Source organism: Carcharhinus amblyrhynchos, chromosome 35, assembly GCF_965287045.1.
Source record: "Carcharhinus amblyrhynchos chromosome 35, sCarAmb.v2.hapA, whole genome shotgun sequence".
NCBI lineage: Eukaryota > Metazoa > Chordata > Chondrichthyes > Carcharhiniformes > Carcharhinidae > Carcharhinus > Carcharhinus amblyrhynchos.
In genome coordinates this window covers 4185863-4203289 of record NC_137358.1, presented here as the reverse complement: position 1 = coordinate 4203289, position 17427 = coordinate 4185863, and the positions used below count along the sequence as shown (strand labels likewise).

Sequence of the window (17427 nt, the reverse complement as noted above, 5' to 3'; positions counted from 1 at the left end):
AAGTATTGTTTCTTGCGCGCTCTACAGACAAAGCATATCGTTCATAGAGAAGGAAATGAGAGAGTGCTGAATGTAGTGTTACAGTAATGGCTAGGGTGAGCGAAAGATCAGCTTAATGTGAGGTAGGTCCATTCAATAGTGTGATGGCAGCAGGGAAGAAGCTGTTCTTGAGTTGGTTGGTACGTGACCTCAGACATTTTCCCTACGGAAGAAGGTGGAAGAGAGAATGTCTGGGGTGCATGAGATCTTAATTATGCTGGCTGCTTTTCTGAGGCAGCGGGAAGTGTAGACAGAGTCAATGGATGGGAGGCTGGTTTGTGTGATGGACTGGGCTTCATTCGCAACCCTTTGCAGTGTCTTGCGGGCAGAGCGGGAGCCCATTCCAAGCTGTGATACAACCAGAAAGAATGCTTGCTACGGTGCCTCTGTAAAAATTGCACATTCTAATTCCACCAGTTGCCATGGTGAGATTTGAACTCATGTCCCCCAGATCATTGGCCTGGGTTTTGGATGGCTAGTCCAGTAACATCACCAGCTTTGTCTCTCTCTCTCCCATTTCTCCAACCATAAAGTGATTGTACTTAGCCCCACATTACCCTCCAAGAGTATCTCCCACCTTCCAGCTCACTTCCGCCAGCTGAGCATTCCAGGATGTGGGAGAGGAGCGGGGGGAAAGTGGGAAGGGGACGGGGTTGGAATGAGGGAGGGAGAAGGGAGGGAATGAGGGAGAGAGGAGAAATGGGGGGGAGGGAGGGAGAGAAGGAATGGGGGCAAGAATAAAGGAGGGGGAAATTGAGAGGGAGGGGAAGGACTGGGAAATAGAGGAGCCGGAAGAGGAAGATTTCCAATGATCAGGAATTCGGGAAAAATCGATCATTTAAGGATTGAAGCTTTTGAAAAGTCAGTGTAATGGTTACTGTACTATCCCTTTACTAATACATGTTTTTTCTCAACAGGAGGTCATTGGCAGCGAGAGTTGTCCAAGTAAGTCCCACAGTTTTCTTTACATTTGAATATTTGATAAGTGCTCTGTTAGATTGCGCTGCTCGCTATTCTGTTTGTCCCTTTGATGTTATCTGATTTCTTGAAAAGCTAACATTCTAACTTCAGGCTAAAGTGATCTGGTAACAAAGAGACATTGGTCTGCTCAGGCACTGCAACTTTTCACAATGCAACATGAGCAATTCTCTTGTTTATTGTCACATGTACTGCGATACAGTGAGAAGTATTGTAGCTTGCATCGTCTACAGACAAAATATACCATTCACAAAGTACATGGGGAGAAGGAAAGAATCATAGAATCCCTACAGTGCAGAAGGAGGCTATTCAGCCCATTAAACCTGCACCAACAAATCCTACCCCAGCACTATCTCCATAACCCCATGTATTTACCCCTTAGTTCACCAGTCACTAAGGGGCAGTTTAGCATGGCCAATCAACCTAACCTGCACATCTGTAGGGATAAATTGTCTCTCAGTGTCCAAAGATGAGCGGGTGAGGTGGATTGACCATGCTAAATTACCTCTTAGTGCCCAAAGAGTTGCATGTTAGGTGGATTGGCCATGCTAAATTACCCCTTTGTGTTGAAACATGTGCAGGTTAAGTGGATTGACCATACTAAATTGTCCCTTAGTGTCCAAAGAGGTGCAGGTTAGATGGATTGGCCATGCTAAATTGTCCCTTAGTGTCCAAAGAGGTGCAGGTTAGGTGGATTGGCCATGCTAAATTACCCCTTTGTGTTGAAACATGTGCAGGTTAAGTGGATTGACCATACTAAATTGTCCCTTAGTGTCCAAAGAGGTGCAGGTTAGATGGATTGGCCATGCTAAATTGCCCCTTAGTGTCCAAAGATGTGCAGGTTAGGTGGATTCGTTATGCTGAATTGCCTCTTCGTGTCCAAAGGGGCACACGCTTTAAGATACACTTCTGTAGGGATTCTATGATTCTATGATGCATTATCCGCAAGGATAAATTGCGTTGTCAGGATGGCATCATTCTCTGGAGAGCATGAGTCATCAACCCTGTACCCGGCAGAGAGCTACTTCTAATGGAATTACACGGTGTTCACCCAGGCATCTCGAAGATGAAGATGCTCGCCAGAAGTTATGTCTGATGGCCTGGCACTGATGCCAACATTGAGAGCCTGAGCGAGCGCTGTGAACAATGCCAGTTGCAACAAAGGTTGCCTGAGGCAGTCCCACTGCACCCTTGGCAATGGCCTGGCCAGCCATGGTTATGAGAAGGATGAGGAGGCTTTGGAGAAGGTTCAGGAAAAATTTACCACAATGTAGCCTGGTATGGAGGGATTTAGCTATGAGGAGAGGTTGGAGAAATTTGGTTTGTTCTCACTGGAATGATGGAGGTTGAGGGGCGACCTGATAGAGGTCTATAAGATTATGAGGGGCAAGGACAGAATGGATAGTCAGAAGATTTTTTCCCAAGGCGGAAGAGTCAATTACTAAGGGGACCCAGGTTTAAGGTGCGAGGGGCAAGGTTTAAAGGAGATGTACGAGGCAAGTTTTCTTACACTGAAGGGGTGGGTGCCTGGAACTCGCTGTCAGGGTGGGGGAGGTGGGGGTAGTGGGAGCAGATACAATAGTGACTTTTTAGGGATGTCTTTACAAATGCACGAATAGAGTGGGAGTAGAGGGATACGGTCCCCGGAAGGGTTTTACTTCAGTCAGGCAACATGGTGTAGGCACGGAAGGCCGAAGGGCCTGTTCCTGTGCTGTGATTTTCTTTGTTTTTTGTTCTATTCATATCAAATGATGTTGTGTATGAGGAATTTTGGTAGTGTGTCAAATTGGACCCCTGAAACCATCTCTAAAGCACTTTTGTTTTTGATTGGTGGCTGGCTGGCCAGTATTTATTGCCCTCCGCTGAGGGCATTTAAGAATCAACCACATTGCTGTAGCTCTGGCGTCATGTATAGGCCAGGCCGGGTAAGGACGGCAAATTTCCTTCCCAAAAGGGCATTAATGAACCAGATGGCTTTTTCCGACAATGGCTTCACGGTCATCATTACTTTTAGTTCCGCATTTAAGTTGAATTCAAATTTCACCATCAGCTCTGGTGGGATTCGAACGCGGGTCCCCAGAACATTACCCTGAGTCTTTGGTCCAGCAACAATACCACTATGCCACTGCTTCCCCTCTGGAGTCACATCTAGGCCAGACCAGGTAAGGACAGCAGATTTCCTTCCCTAAAGGACATCAGTGAACCAGATGGGTTTTTCCGACAATGGTTTCATGGTCATCAGTAGATTCTTAATTCCAGATTTTTTTATTGAATTCAAATTCCACCATCTGCCGTGGCGGGATTCGAACCCAGGTCCCCAGAACATTAGCTGAGTCTGTGGATTAATAGTCCAGCAATAATACCACTCGGCCATCGCCTCCCCCTGGTCTACACGGGGGCGGCACAGTGGCACACTGGTTGGCACTGCTACCTCACATCACCAGGAACCCGGGTTCGATTGCTGGCTTGGGTCACAGTCTGTGCAGAGTTTGCACATTCTCCCCGTATCTGAGTGGATCCAGTTTCCTCCCTCATTCCAAAGATATGCAGGTTAAGATGATTGGCCGTGCTAACTTGACCCTTAGTGTCAGGGGAATTAGCAGGGTGAATATATGAGGCTACAGGGATAGAGCTTGGGTTGGATTGTGATTGATGTAGGCTCGATGGACCACTGTATGGATTCTATGGATTTTACACTGGCATGAGCATACAGATCCCTTGCGATGGGTAGTGGATCCTATGACTGTGAATATGCTCCCACGTGTGTTCTCCTGTCTGGGAAGTGAACTGAAAAGGATCCTAGTGAGAGGGCTTGATCAGGTGTGTCCACATGGAACATATGAATGTAAACAGAATGTGTTTTTCCATTGAGTTGCTGCCTCTATCCCAATAGACCCAACTGACTAACAGGTTAGCTGTCCCTGAGCTACCTAGAACGTGACTCACTTATGTTTTTCCGTTCACTCGCCGTGACTAATCTCTAAGTTTGTTCACCTCACTTTCTGCACTGCCTGAACTTGAAAGATCCAGCGATACCGGGGGCTGAGGTAGCTCCTCGCTTGTCCAACCGTTACACGCACCATGTCCCATCAACGCACCTCACGTTCAACATCTCCCTCTAGCAACCCATTGGTTCCTCAGTGCGATTTATATTAACCAGTAGGGATTTTGAGTGAGAGAAATGGAGTTGGGAGGGTGTCCATGTTTGCCTCTGATTTGTGCCTCGCCTCTGAAGTGAAAGTGGACTTTCTGTAGTTTCGGTCTTATTATTAAAAATTAATTCATGAGACGTGGACGTGGCAGCTCGTCCTTGAGCTACGTTGCCGGAATTTTATCGGCACGCCCGCCCAGATTCCGGGGCAGGCGAGGCTCGCAGAACGACATTCCCTGTTGGCCTCGGACGGAACCTTACGAGCCTCGAGCAAGCAAAGCAGTAAGATTCAGGAAATGTGCCTGGCTCCAACATTTCAGAGGGGCAGTTAAGAATCAGTCACGTGGCTCTGGAGTCACGTGTAGGCCAGACCGGGTAAGGATGGCAGATTTCCTTCCCTTAAGGGACATTAGTGAACCAGGTGGGTTTTTATGACAGTCGACACTCGTTTCACGGTCATCAGTAGATTCTTAATTCCAGATTTTGTTTTACGACAATCGATGATAGCCATCATGGTCACCATTACTGAGAGTAACTTTATAATTCCGGATTTCATTAGACTCCTAAAATCCCTACAGTGCAGGAGGAGACCATTCAGCCCATCGAAGCTGCAGTGACAACAATTCCACTCAGCCCCCATCCCCGTAACCCCATGTATTTATCCTGCTAGTTCCCCCTAACTTTAAGGGGCAATTTAGCATGGCCAATCCACCTAACCCACACATCGTTGGACACTAAGGGGTAATGTAGCATGGCCAATCCTCCTAAACTGCACGTCTTTGGAGAGCTGTGAGGGGAAACCGGAGCATCCAGAGGAAATCCATGTGGACACGGGGAGAATGTGCAGACTCCACACGGACAGTCATCCGAGGCCAGAAACAAACCAAGGTCCCTGGCACGATGAGGCAGCAGTGCTGCCATACCATCCTTAATTGTTGCCAATCACTAATTACCCCTTGAACTGAGTGGTTTGTTGGGCAATTTTGGGCGGGCAGCTATGAATCAACTATATTGCTGTGGCTCTGGAATTTAGTGCAGGCCAGACTGGATAAGGATGGCAGATTTCCTTCCCTAAAGGGGACATTAGTAAACGAGCTGGGTTTTTACAGCAATCACTGACAGTTGTCATGGTCAATCTTAGTAGTAGTTTATTTATTAGTAGGCTTACATTAACACTGCAATGAAGTTACTGTGAAAATCCCCAGGTTGCCACACTCCGGCACCTGTTCGGGTACACTGAGGGAGAATTTAGCATGGCCAATGCACCCTAACCAATACGTCTTTCAGACTGTGGGAGAAAACCGGAGCACCCGAGCAAACCCATGCAGGCATGGGGAGAATGTGCAGACTCCGCACAGAGAGTGACCCAAGCTGGGAATCGAACCTGGCTCCCTGGCGCTGTGAGGCAGCAGGGCTAACCCATTGTGTCACCGTGGACTGAAAGGAGCTTTCAATTCCAAATTTCACTCAATTGAATTTAAATTCCACCAGCTGCTGTCCCCCAGGCATTTAGCCTGGGGATTCTGGATTACAAGCCCAGTAACATTAATATGGCTGTCTCCCCACTCACCCCCCCTACCCTCCTTGCTCAATTAAATGGCGGGTATATGTTTGCTAGTAAATGTCTTTCTAAACTTTGTCTAATTGTGCAGCATGGATGAAAAGCAAATCTTCCCCCAGTCACAGAAAATTCAGGCAAAAAATATAACACTGGGATTTATAACTTTCACATGGTGTAAACACCAAGGCAACCAGCACAGGAAATCCATTGGTTGGAAGTTCCTCTGGGAGATTATCTTAACGAATAGGGAAATGTTGAGTTGGATAAATGGAGTTGTGAGGGTGTCCAGGTTTGCCAATGATTCATGTCTCGCCTCTGAATAATAATGGATGTTCCTCAGTTGAGCCTGTTAACCAACCCATTTGCTAATGTCTCAGTTCTGCTGTGGCTGTTCAGACCTTGTTGGGAAGGCGATGGCCTTGTGGAATTATCGCTAGATTATTAATCCAGAAACTCAGCTCATGTTCTGGGGACCCGGGTTCGAATCCCACCACGGCAGATGGTGGAATTTGAATTCAAGAAAAAGACATTTGGAATTAAGAATCTACTGATGACCATGAAACCATTGTCAGGAAAAAACCTATCTGGTTCACTTATGTTCTTTAGGGAAGGAAATCTGCCATCCTTACCCTGTCTGGCCTACATGTGACTCCAGAGCCACAGCAATGTGGTTGACTCTCAACTGCCCTCTGAGGCAACTAGGGATGGGCAATAAATGCTGGCTTAGTCAGCGACGCCCATCTCCCACAAATGTATAATAACAGCGAGAGTGCAGAGTGGCCCAAATGCCCGTTCTGACTTGGTGATAATTGGAAGGACTGCCTACCCACATCAATACCAAGCTCCGTAAAATAAAAGGTCTTTCCCGAAGAGGAACGCAGCAGAGTGACATTAACATTGCATTGTGACGCTATCAGCCCTGGTCATACTCAACCTAATGACGTCAAATCTGACCTTAAAGCTAAACTATGAGACCGGATGCCAAGAGGAGGTTCCTGGATCAGAGGTAAACTGATGGGATATGACACCTCCAAGTAAGTGGCAGAAATGGGGTAGCAAGGTGGCACAGTGGTTAGCATTGCTGCCTCATAACGCCAGAGACCTGGGTTCAATTCCCAGCCTCGGGTCACTGTCTGTGTGGAGTCTGTACATTCTCCCCGTGTCTGTGTGGGGTTTCCTCCGGGTGCTCCGGTTTCCTCCCACAGTCTGAAAGACGTGCTGGTTAGGGTTTATTGGCCGTGCTAAATTCTCCCTCAGTGTACCCGAACAGGCACTGGAGTGTGGCAACTAGGGGATTTTCACAGTAAATTCATTGTAGTGTGAATGAAAGCCTACTTGTGACACTAATAAATAAACTTAAACTGAATTAAAGAATTCCTGCAGTGCAGAAGGAGATCATTCGGCCCATCGAGTCTAGGACAGAGCATCTCACCCAGGCCCAACCTGCCCTAACCCCATAACACCACACATTTACCGTGGCTAAACCACCCTAACCGACACATTTTGGGACACTAAGGGGCAATTTAGCATGGCCAATCCACCTAACCTGCGCATCTTTGGACGCTAAGGAGACAATTTAGCATGGCCAGTCAACCTAACCTGCACAGCTTTAGACATTAATGAACAATTTAGCACGGTCAATCCACTTAACCTACACATCATTGGACACTAAGGGGCAATTTAGCATGGCCTGTCAACCTAACCTGCACATCTTTGCTCTATGGGAGGAAACTAGGGCACCTGGAGGAAACCCACGCAGACATGGGGAGAACGCGCAAACACCACACAGACAGTGATCCAAGGCTGAAATCAAATCAGGGTCCCTGGCACCGAGAGGCAGCAGTGCTAACCACTGTGCCACCATGCTGCCCACGGAATGAACCAATAGCCAATATTTTTAATGGCTTCTTCTGTGATGTTTGTTCAGTGTAAGCAACGAAATGTTAGCCTGATCCTCAGTCCTGAAGCCCTATTTTATGAGGTGTGGTTGAAATTCAAGCTCGTAATTAAACATATTACCCATGCTATGTTGCAGAAGATGTAACAGTGTGAAACCAGTCCAGAGAAAAAGCAATGGAAAGCCTATCTTACCACTTTTATTGTTGTTAATCTATCAAATCCTGTTATCACAGCCACTTCATGACCTTGTGAGAAGCTTGAGAGAAAATTGGCTCCCACTTTGTATCTGTACAGCAAGGTTTCTTTGCATCATTATCTTTTCTTTAAATTAACGTAAGCACTAAATAAATATTAACACAGGGTTGAGATTGTTCACCCTGGAGCAGGCAATGGGTAGAGAAAGACTTTGGTAGACTGGTCAAAACTGTGATGGTAAAACTTACATTGAGTAATCAAATAGGAAGGTTCCCAGTGACAGGAGGGTCAGGTTCTGGAGTTTTAAAAAAGCAATTTGCCTTTCTATAATGAAACACCCTGAAATTCTTTACAGGAACAGTTATCAAATACAGTTTGGCACCGAGCCACAGAGTGGGGCATTTGAGAATTTGCCAAAAGCTTGGTTCTGTGGTAAGCTTTAAGAAGCCTGAAAGAGGTGGCTGAGATAGTTTTGCTCAACTGTGTACAGTCCTGGTCACCCGATTATAGAAAGGATATTTTTAAACTAGAAAGAGTGCGGGAAAGATTTACTAGGATGCTACTGGGACTTGATGGTTTGACTTACAAGAAGTTTCGACAGCAATCCCACCTGGGCACTATCCTCGTAACCCCATGTATTTAACCTCCTATTCCCTAAGGGGCAATTTAGCATGGCCAATCCCTACAGTGCAGAAGGAGGTCATTTGGCCCATCGAGTCTACACCAACAACAATCTCACCCAGGCCCTATCCCCGTGACCCCATGTATTTACCCTGTATTTACTTGTATGCACGGGGGTGACATGGTGACACAGTGGTTAGCACAGCTGCCTCACAGCGCCAGGGACATAAGTTCGACATAGGGTGACTGTCTGCATGAAGTTTGCACATTCTCCCCATGTCTGCGTGGGTTTCCTCCGGGTGCTTCAGTTTCCTCCAACCGTCCAAAGATATGCTGGTTAGGTGAATTGGCCATACTAAATTCTCCCTCAGTGTACCTGAACAGGCGCCATGTGGCAACTAGGGGATTTTCAAAGTAACTTCATTGTAGTGTTAATGCAAGCTTTAACTAAAAAATAAATAAACTTTAAAACTTCTTAATTGCCCTCACACTAAGGGGCAATTTAGCATGGCCAATCCACCTAATCTGTATATCTTTGGACTGAGGGAGGAAAACGGAGCACCCAGAGGAAACCCATGTAGACACGTGGAGAATGTGCAAACTCTGCACACAGACAGTGACCCAAGACGGGAATCAAATGTTAAAATTTGCCTTAGTGTCAAGGGGACTAGCTAGGGTAAATGCATGGGTGTTATAGGGATAGGGTATGTGTGGAATTGTGGTCAGTGCAGAGTCAATGGGCCGAATGGTCTCCTTCCATACTGTAGGATTTTATGATTCTATGGTCTACCTCTCCACTCACCTGATGAAGGAGCAGTGCTCCGAAAGCTCGTGATTCCAAATAAACCAGTTGGGCTTTATGGCCTTTAACCTGGTGTTGTGAGACTTCTTACTGGAAGGAAGTGTGTCATGCTAATCCAGTTTGAGTTTCACTTTGGCTTTCAGCAAAGCGCATTTTCAACACATCAGCGAATTATAACTAATTATACATCTTGTGGCTTTTTGGGGTTGGGGGGGGAAGTCCCCTCATGGTGATTCATCGTGAAGAAAATCTCATGAATATTCAAATAGTTTTTAACGACATTTCTTTTCTTGCTCTGCCAGATACAAATGTCTCCATCACTCCTGTCAACACCACTGCCCTGCAAGTCGCTTGGACGGATCTGGCCAAAGATTTTCAACGGATTAATTTGACTTTAGAGAAAGAAGGGAGGACATCAAATGACAGCAACGGCAATGTTACATTCAGTGACCTCAAGCAAGGGATGATGTATAACGTTTCCATTCAGGTTCAATATGCAAACTCTTCGTGCAATTTTACTCAACCAGGGACAACAAGTAAGTTTGCAATGAGGTGCAAGTTAAAACATTGCATCAGGAAACCCTCTCTGAACCCTACTGAATGTAACACTTCCTTCTCGCTCCCCAATCCTCCCAAAATTCACCACTTGGTTCTCAGCTGATTGGTAACATTCAAGGACCCTCCAGAAGGAAAGGGATCAGTCAGAGATCTCACTCGTGGAGACTCTCCTCATGAGAGTCATGTTTTGACATCAGAAGAGGGCAATGTCAAGCCTGGGGTCAAAGGTTCAATGAGCTGTCAATTGTGGGAATGAGTTGCTTTGGCATCACCCTGGAGCACGGCATTGGTAAAGGCCTCTGAACCATCTGTTCCCCCTCAGTCAGAAACACAGTTCCACTCAGGCTAAAATTATACTTCCTCATAGAATCCCTACAATGGGGAAGAGGCCACTCAGCCCATTGAGTACACACTAACTCTCTGACAGAGCATCTCACCCAGGCCCTCTCCCACATCCCATCCCCATACATTTCCCAAGGTTAATCCACCAAACCGGCACTTTAAGGATCAACTTAATATGGCCAATCCACCTAACCTACACATCTTTGGAGACTAAGGGGCAATTTAGCATGGCCAATCCACCTAACCCACACATCTTTGGACACTAAGGGGCAATTTAGCATGGCCAATCTATCTAACCTGCAGATCTTTGACAGCAAGGGGCAATTTAGCATGGTTAATCCACCTAACCTGAACATCTTTGGATACTAAGGGGCAACTTAGCATGGCCAATCCACCTAACCCACACATCTTTGGATTGTGTGAGGAAACTAGAGCATCCAGAGGAAACCCATGCCGATATGGGGAGAATGTACAAACTGCACAGTGACAATCACCCGAGGCCAGAATTGGACCTGGTCCCTGGCGCTGAGAGGCCGCAGTGCTAATCACTGTGCCACCGTGCTGCCCTGGGGCAGCCAAAGGCTGCAAACTCCTGTACCAAGTCCTCTTATCAATAAAAACTTGTTGCTCCTTTGATGCCATCATAGCCACAACGTGACAATCCCAAAGTAATGAGAAAGAATGGAGAGATGGCTTGAGACGGGGTATATTGGCCAGGGAGAATTCCCAGTGCCACTTTGGGAAGTGCCACAGGATTTTTTAAATCATTGAAACCATCAGAATGGGCTTCAGTTTAAAGTGTTACTAGGTCGGTGGTACCTCTGAGAGATATTTGTCCTGGAGGATAGGTAGATATTATGCATGTTTTGTATCAGATGTGATTTACGCCTGAATATCTGTTGCTGGGGCCCATCTGATCCTAGAGTTACCCGATAACTCCTGACAACACCTAAAGGGGACCAGCCACCTTGAACCACAGGACAGAGAATAACTCACTCGAATTAACTCTCCCTCACTCTGCCTTTCTGCTCACAGATCCCTCGCCGGTCACCAATCTGTCTCTGGTAAACAGGACAACACAATCATTGACAATAGACTGGACGGTGCCCACGGATGAGAGAAAGCTGCTGTATACGTACCATATCACTGTCACGAATGATACAGAATCTTCCCCAATGGTCTACTCTACCGAACCGGGTCAGCATGATTTCCCAGTGACAGGCCTGAATCCTGGGGTCCCGTATAACCTGACAGTGGAGTCAGTCACTCCCGAGAACACAACGAGTACTCCTGCGACCGTGAGAGGCACCACAAGTAAGTTATCCGCCTCCTCTTAAAGGGACATGGCACTGCGGACTCAAGGTGGTAACGCCAGGTACAGGCTGAGCCACACATCACAAAGCCGAGGATTCTGGACCCAAACGCGTCCATCCCCACAGAATGGTGGGGGATTGGGAGGGGGTGGTGCGTGGAAATAATCAGTTGGGGGGTTTAGGACGCCAGTCTAGCCAGTCGCACTTCATAACTCAAACACTCCAGCCCGGAAACATCCCGGTGAATCTCCTGTGCACCCCCTCCAGTGCAATCACACCCTTCCTGTGGCATCCAGAACTGCGCACAGTACTCTAGCTGTGACCTAACGAGTGTTTCACACAGCTCCCATCATAACCTCCCTGCTCTAATAGCAATGTCTCAGCTAATAAAGGCCAGTATCGCAAAGAAGATTTCTGAGGATGTCCCCAGGACTTGTGGGCCTGAGTTATAGGGAGAGGTTGGCCAAGCTGGGAATGTATTCCTTGGAGCATAGCAGGATGATGGCTGAACCTACTAAGGTGTATAAAATCATGAGGGGCTTAGATAGGATGAACGCACATAGTCTCCTTCCCAGGGAGGGGGAAGTGAAAACTAGAGGGCTTAGGTATAAGGTGAGAGGGGAAAGATTTAAAAGGGGAAACCTCTTCACGTAGAGGGCGTCAACGGAATGAGCTGCCAGAGAAAGTGGTTGAGGCAATCCTCCCAAAATTCACCACTTGGTTCTCAGCTGATTGGTAACATTCAAGGACCCTCCAGAAGGAAAGGGATCAGTCAGAGATCTCACTCGTGGAGACTCTCCTCATGAGAGTCATGTTTTGACATCAGAAGAGGACAATGTCAAGCCTGGGGTCAAAGGTTCAATGAGCTGTCAATTGTGGGAATGAGTTGCTTTGGCATCACCCTGGAGCATGGCATTGGTAAAGGCCTCTGAACTATCTGTTCCCCTCCAGTCAGAAACAGTTCCACCCAGGCTAAAATTATACTTCCTCATAGAATCCCTACAATGGGGAAGAGGCCACTCAGCCCATTGAGTACACACTAACTCTCTGACAGAGCATCTCGCCCAGGCCCTCTCCCCCATCCCATCCCCATACATTTCCCAAGGTTAATCCACCAAACTGGCACATTAAGGATCTACTTAATATGGCCAATCCACCTAACCTACACATCTTTGGACACTAAGGGACACTTTAGCATGGCCAATCCATCTAACCCACACATCTTTGGACACTAAGGGACAATTTAGCATGGCCAGTCCACCTAACCCACACATCTTTGGACACTAAGGGGCAATTTAGCATGGCCAATCTATCTAACCTGCAGATCTTTGACAGCAAGGGGCAATTTAGCATGGTCAATCCACCTAACCTGAACATCTTTGGACACTAAGGGGCAATTTAGCATGGCCAATCCCCCCTAACCTGCACATCTTTGGACTGTGTGAGGAAACTAGAGCATTCAGAGGAAACCCATGCCAATATGGGGAGAATGTACAAACTGCACAGTGACAATCACCCGAGGCCAGAATTGGACCTGGTCCCTGGTGCTGAGAGGCCGCAGTGCTAATCACTGTGCCACCGTGTTGCTCTGGGGCAGCCAAAGGCTGCAAACTCCTGTACCAAGTCCTCTTATCAATAAATACTTGTTGCTCCTTTGATGCCATCATAGCCACAGCGTGACAATCCCAAAGTAATGAGAAAGAATGGAGAGATGGCTTGAGACGGGGTATATTGGCCAGGGAGAATTCCCAGTGCCACTTTGGGAAATGCCACAGGACTTCTTAAATCATTGAAACCATCAGAATGGGCTTCAGTTTAAAGTGTTACTAGGTCGGTGGTACCTCTGAGAGATATTTGTCCTGGAGGATAGGTAGATATTATGCATGTTTTGTATCAGATGTGATTTACGCCTGAATATCTGTTGCTGGGGCCCATCTGATCCTAGAGTTACCCAATAACTCCTGACAACACCTAAAGGGGACCAGCCACCTTGAACCACAGGACAGAGAATAACTCACTCGAATTAACTCTCCCTCACTCTGTCTTTCTGCTCACAGATCCCTCGCCAGTCACCAATCTGTCTCTGGTAAACAGGACAACACAATCATTGACAATAAACTGGACGGTGCCCACGGATGAGAGAGAGCTGCTGTATACGTACCATATCACTGTCACGAATGATACAGAATCTTCCCCAATGGTCTGCTCTACCGGACAAGGGCAGCATGGTGTCGAAGTGACAGGCCTGAATCCTGGGGTCCTGTATAACCTGACAGTGGAGTCCGTCACTCCCGAGAACACAACGAGTACTCCTGCGACCGTGAGAGGCACCACAAGTAAGTTATCCGCCTCCTCTTAAAGGGACATGGCACTGCGGACTCAAGGTGGTAACGCCAGGTACAGGCTGAGCCACACATCACAAAGCCGGGGATTCTGGACCCAAACACGTCCATCCCCACAGAATGGTGGGGGATTGGGAGGGGGTGGTGGGTGGAAATAATCAGTTGGGAGGTTTTTAAGAACATAAGAAATAGGAGCAGGAGTAGGCCTTCTAGCCCTTCGAGCCTGCCCCGCCATTCAATAAGATCATGGCTGATCTGAAGTGGATCAGTTCCACTTTCCCACTTTCTCCCCATAACCCTTAATTCCCTTGCCTACCAAAAACCTATCTACCCGTGTCTTAAATATATTTAGCAAGGCAGCCTCCACCACTTCAACAGGCAGAGAATTCCAGAGATTCACCACCCTTTGAGTGAAGAAGTTCCTCCTCAACTCCGATCTAAACTGCCCCTCCCTTATCTTGAGGCTTTGCCCTCTAGTCCTGCTGTCCTTTCTGAGCAGGAAGAATCTCTCTACCTCTACCCTATCCATCCCCTTCATTATCTTATACGTCTCTACAAGATCCCCCCTCATCCTTCCAAACTCCAACGAGTACAGACCCAGTCTATTTAGTCTCTCTTCATAGTCCAACCCCCTCATTTCCGGTATCAGCCTAGTGAACCTCCTCTGCACTCCCTCCAAGGCCAAAATATCCTTGCGCAAGTGCGGCGACCAAAACTGCACACAGTACTCCAGCTGCGGCCTCACCAGTGCCCTGTACAGTTGCAGCAAGACCTCCCTACTTTTATATTCTATCCCCCTCGCTATAACGGCCAACATCCCATTCGCCTTCTTGATCACCTGCTGCACCTGCAGACTGGGTTTTTGCGACTCATGCACAAGGACCCCCAGGTCCCTCTGCACTGTAGCATGCTGCAGCTTTTCACCCTTTAAATAGTAATCCCTCCTACTATTATTCCTGCCAAAGTGGATAACCTCACACTTGGTAACATTGTACTCCATCTGCTAAGTTTAGGACGCCAGTCTAACCAGTCGCACTTCATAACTCAAACACTCCAGCCCGGAAACATCCCGGTGAATCTCCTGTGCACCCCCTCCAGTGCAATCACACCCTTCCTGTGGCATCCAGAACTGCGCACAGTACTCTAGCTGTGACCTAACGAGTGTTTCACACAGCTCCCATCATAACCTCCCTGCTCTAATAGCAATGTCTCAGCGAATAAAGGCCAGTATTGCAAAGAAGATTTCTGAGGATGTCCCCAGGACTTGTGGGCCTGAGTTATAGGGAGAGGTTGGCCAAGCTGGGAATGTATGCCTTGGAGCATCGCCGAATGACGACTGAACCTACTAAGGTGTATAAAGTCATGAGGGGCTTAGATAGGATGAACGCACATAGTCTCCTTCCCAGGGAGGGGGAAGTAAAAACTAGAGGGCTTAGGTATAAGGTGAGAGGGGAAAGATTTAAAAGGGGAAACCTCTTCACGTGGAGGGCGTCAACGGAATGAGCTGCCAGGGAAAGTGGTTGAGGCAATCCTCCCAAAATTCACCACTTGGTTCTCAGCTGATTGGTAACATTCAAGGACCCTCCAGAAGGAAAGGGATCAGTCAGAGATCTCACTCGTGGAGACTCTCCTCATGAGAGTCATGTTTTGACATCAGAAGAGGTCAATGTCAAGCCTGGGGTCAAAGGTTCAATGAGCTGTCAATTGTGGGAATGAGTTGCTTTGGCATCACCCTGGAGCATGGCATTGGTAAAGGCCTCTGAACCATCTGTTCCCCCTCAGTCAGAAACACAGTTCCACCCAGGCTAAAATTATACTTCCTCATAGAATCCCTACAATGGGGAAGAGGCCACTCAGCCCATTGAGTACACACTAACTCTCTGACAGAGCATCTCACCCAGGCCCTCTCCCCCATCCCATCCCCATACATTTCCCAAGGTTAATCCACCAAACCGGCACATTAAGGATCTACTTAATATGGCCAATCCACCTAACCTACACATCTTTGGATAATAAGGGGCAATTTAGCATGGCCAATCCACCTAACCTACACATCTTTGGGCACTAAGGGGCAATTTAGCATGGCCAATCCATCTAACCCACACATCTTTGGACACTAAGGGACAATTTAGCATGGCCAATCCACCTAACCTGAACATCTTTGGACACTAAGGGGCAACTTAGCATGGCCAATCCCCCCTAACCTGCACATCTTTGGACTGTGTGAGGAAACTAGAGCATTCAGAGGAAACCCATGCCAATATGGGGAGAATGTACAAACTGCACAGTGACAATCACCCGAGGCCAGAATTGGACCTGGTCCCTGGCGCTGAGAGGCCGCAGTGCTAATCACTGTGCCACCGTGCTGCCCTGGGGCAGCCAAAGGCTGCAAACTCCTGTACCAAGTCCTCTTATCAATAAATACTTGTTGCTCCTTTGATGCCATCATAGCCACAACGTGACAATCCCAAAGTAATGAGAAAGAATGGAGAGATGGCTTGAGGCGGGGTATGTTGGCCAGGGAGAATTCCCAGTGCCACTTTGGGAAATGCCACAGGACTTTTTAAATCATTGAAACCATCAGAATGGGCTTCAGTTTAAAGTGTTACTAGGTCGGTGGTACCTCTGAGAGATATTTGTCCTGGAGGATAGGTAGATATTGTGCATGTTTTGTATCAGATGTGATTTACGCCTGAATATCTGTTGCTGGGGCCCATCTGATCCTAGAGTTACCCGATAACTCCTGACAACACCTAAAGGGGACCAGCCACCTTGAACCACAGGACAGAGAATAACTCACTCGAATTAACTCTCTCTCACTCTGCCTTTCTGCTCACAGATCCCTCGCCGGTCACCAATCTGTCTCTGGTAAACAGGACAACACGATCATTGACAATAAACTGGACGGTGCCCACGGATGAGAGAGAGTCGCTGTATACGTACCATATCACTGTCACGAATGATACAGAATCTTCCCCAATGGTCTACTCTACCGAACAAGGGCAGCATGTTTTCGAAGTGAAAAACCTGAATCCTGGGGTCCCGTATAACCTGGCAGTGGAGTCCGTCACTCCCGAGAACACAACGAGTACTCCTGCGACCGTGAGAGGCACCACAAGTAAGTTATCCGCCTCCTCTTAAAGGGACATGGCACTGCGGACTCAAGGTGGTAACGCCAGGTACAGACTGAGCCACACATCACAAAGCCGGGGATTCTGGACCCAAACGTGTCCATCCCCACAGAATGGTGGGGGATTGGGAGGGGGTGGTGCGTGGAAATAATCAATTGGGGAGTTTTTAAGAATATAGGAAATAGGAGCAGGAGTAGGCCATCTAGCCCTTCGAGCCTGCCCCGCCATTCAATAAGATCATGGCTGATCTGAAGTGGATCAGTTCCACTTTCCCGCTTTCTCCCCATAACCCTTAATCCCCTTGCCTACCAAAAACCTATCTACCCGTGTCTTAAATATATTTAGCGAGGCAGCCTCCACCACTTCAACAGGCAGAGAATTCCAGAGATTCACCACCCTTTGAGTGAAGAAGTTCCTCCTCAACTCCGATCTAAACTGCCCCTCCCTTATCTTGAGGCTTTGCCCTCTAGTCCTGCTGTCCTTTCTGAGCAGGAA

The 17427-nt window shown here is 47.6% G+C and overlaps 1 protein-coding gene across 1 annotated transcript in view; it reads left to right on the top strand.

Annotated features, from left to right (window-relative positions):
• LOC145361514 (receptor-type tyrosine-protein phosphatase eta-like) overlaps positions 1-17427 on the top strand; it is a 57991-nt gene that overhangs the window by 17345 nt on the left and 23219 nt on the right. Inside the window, exons 2-6 of the mRNA XM_080217326.1 lie at positions 957-984; positions 9549-9782; positions 11182-11460; positions 13517-13795; positions 16641-16919. Of these exons, the coding sequence (XP_080073452.1) occupies positions 957-984; positions 9549-9782; positions 11182-11460; positions 13517-13795; positions 16641-16919 (1099 nt within the window). The remainder of the gene's footprint in view (positions 1-956; positions 985-9548; positions 9783-11181; positions 11461-13516; positions 13796-16640; positions 16920-17427) is intronic.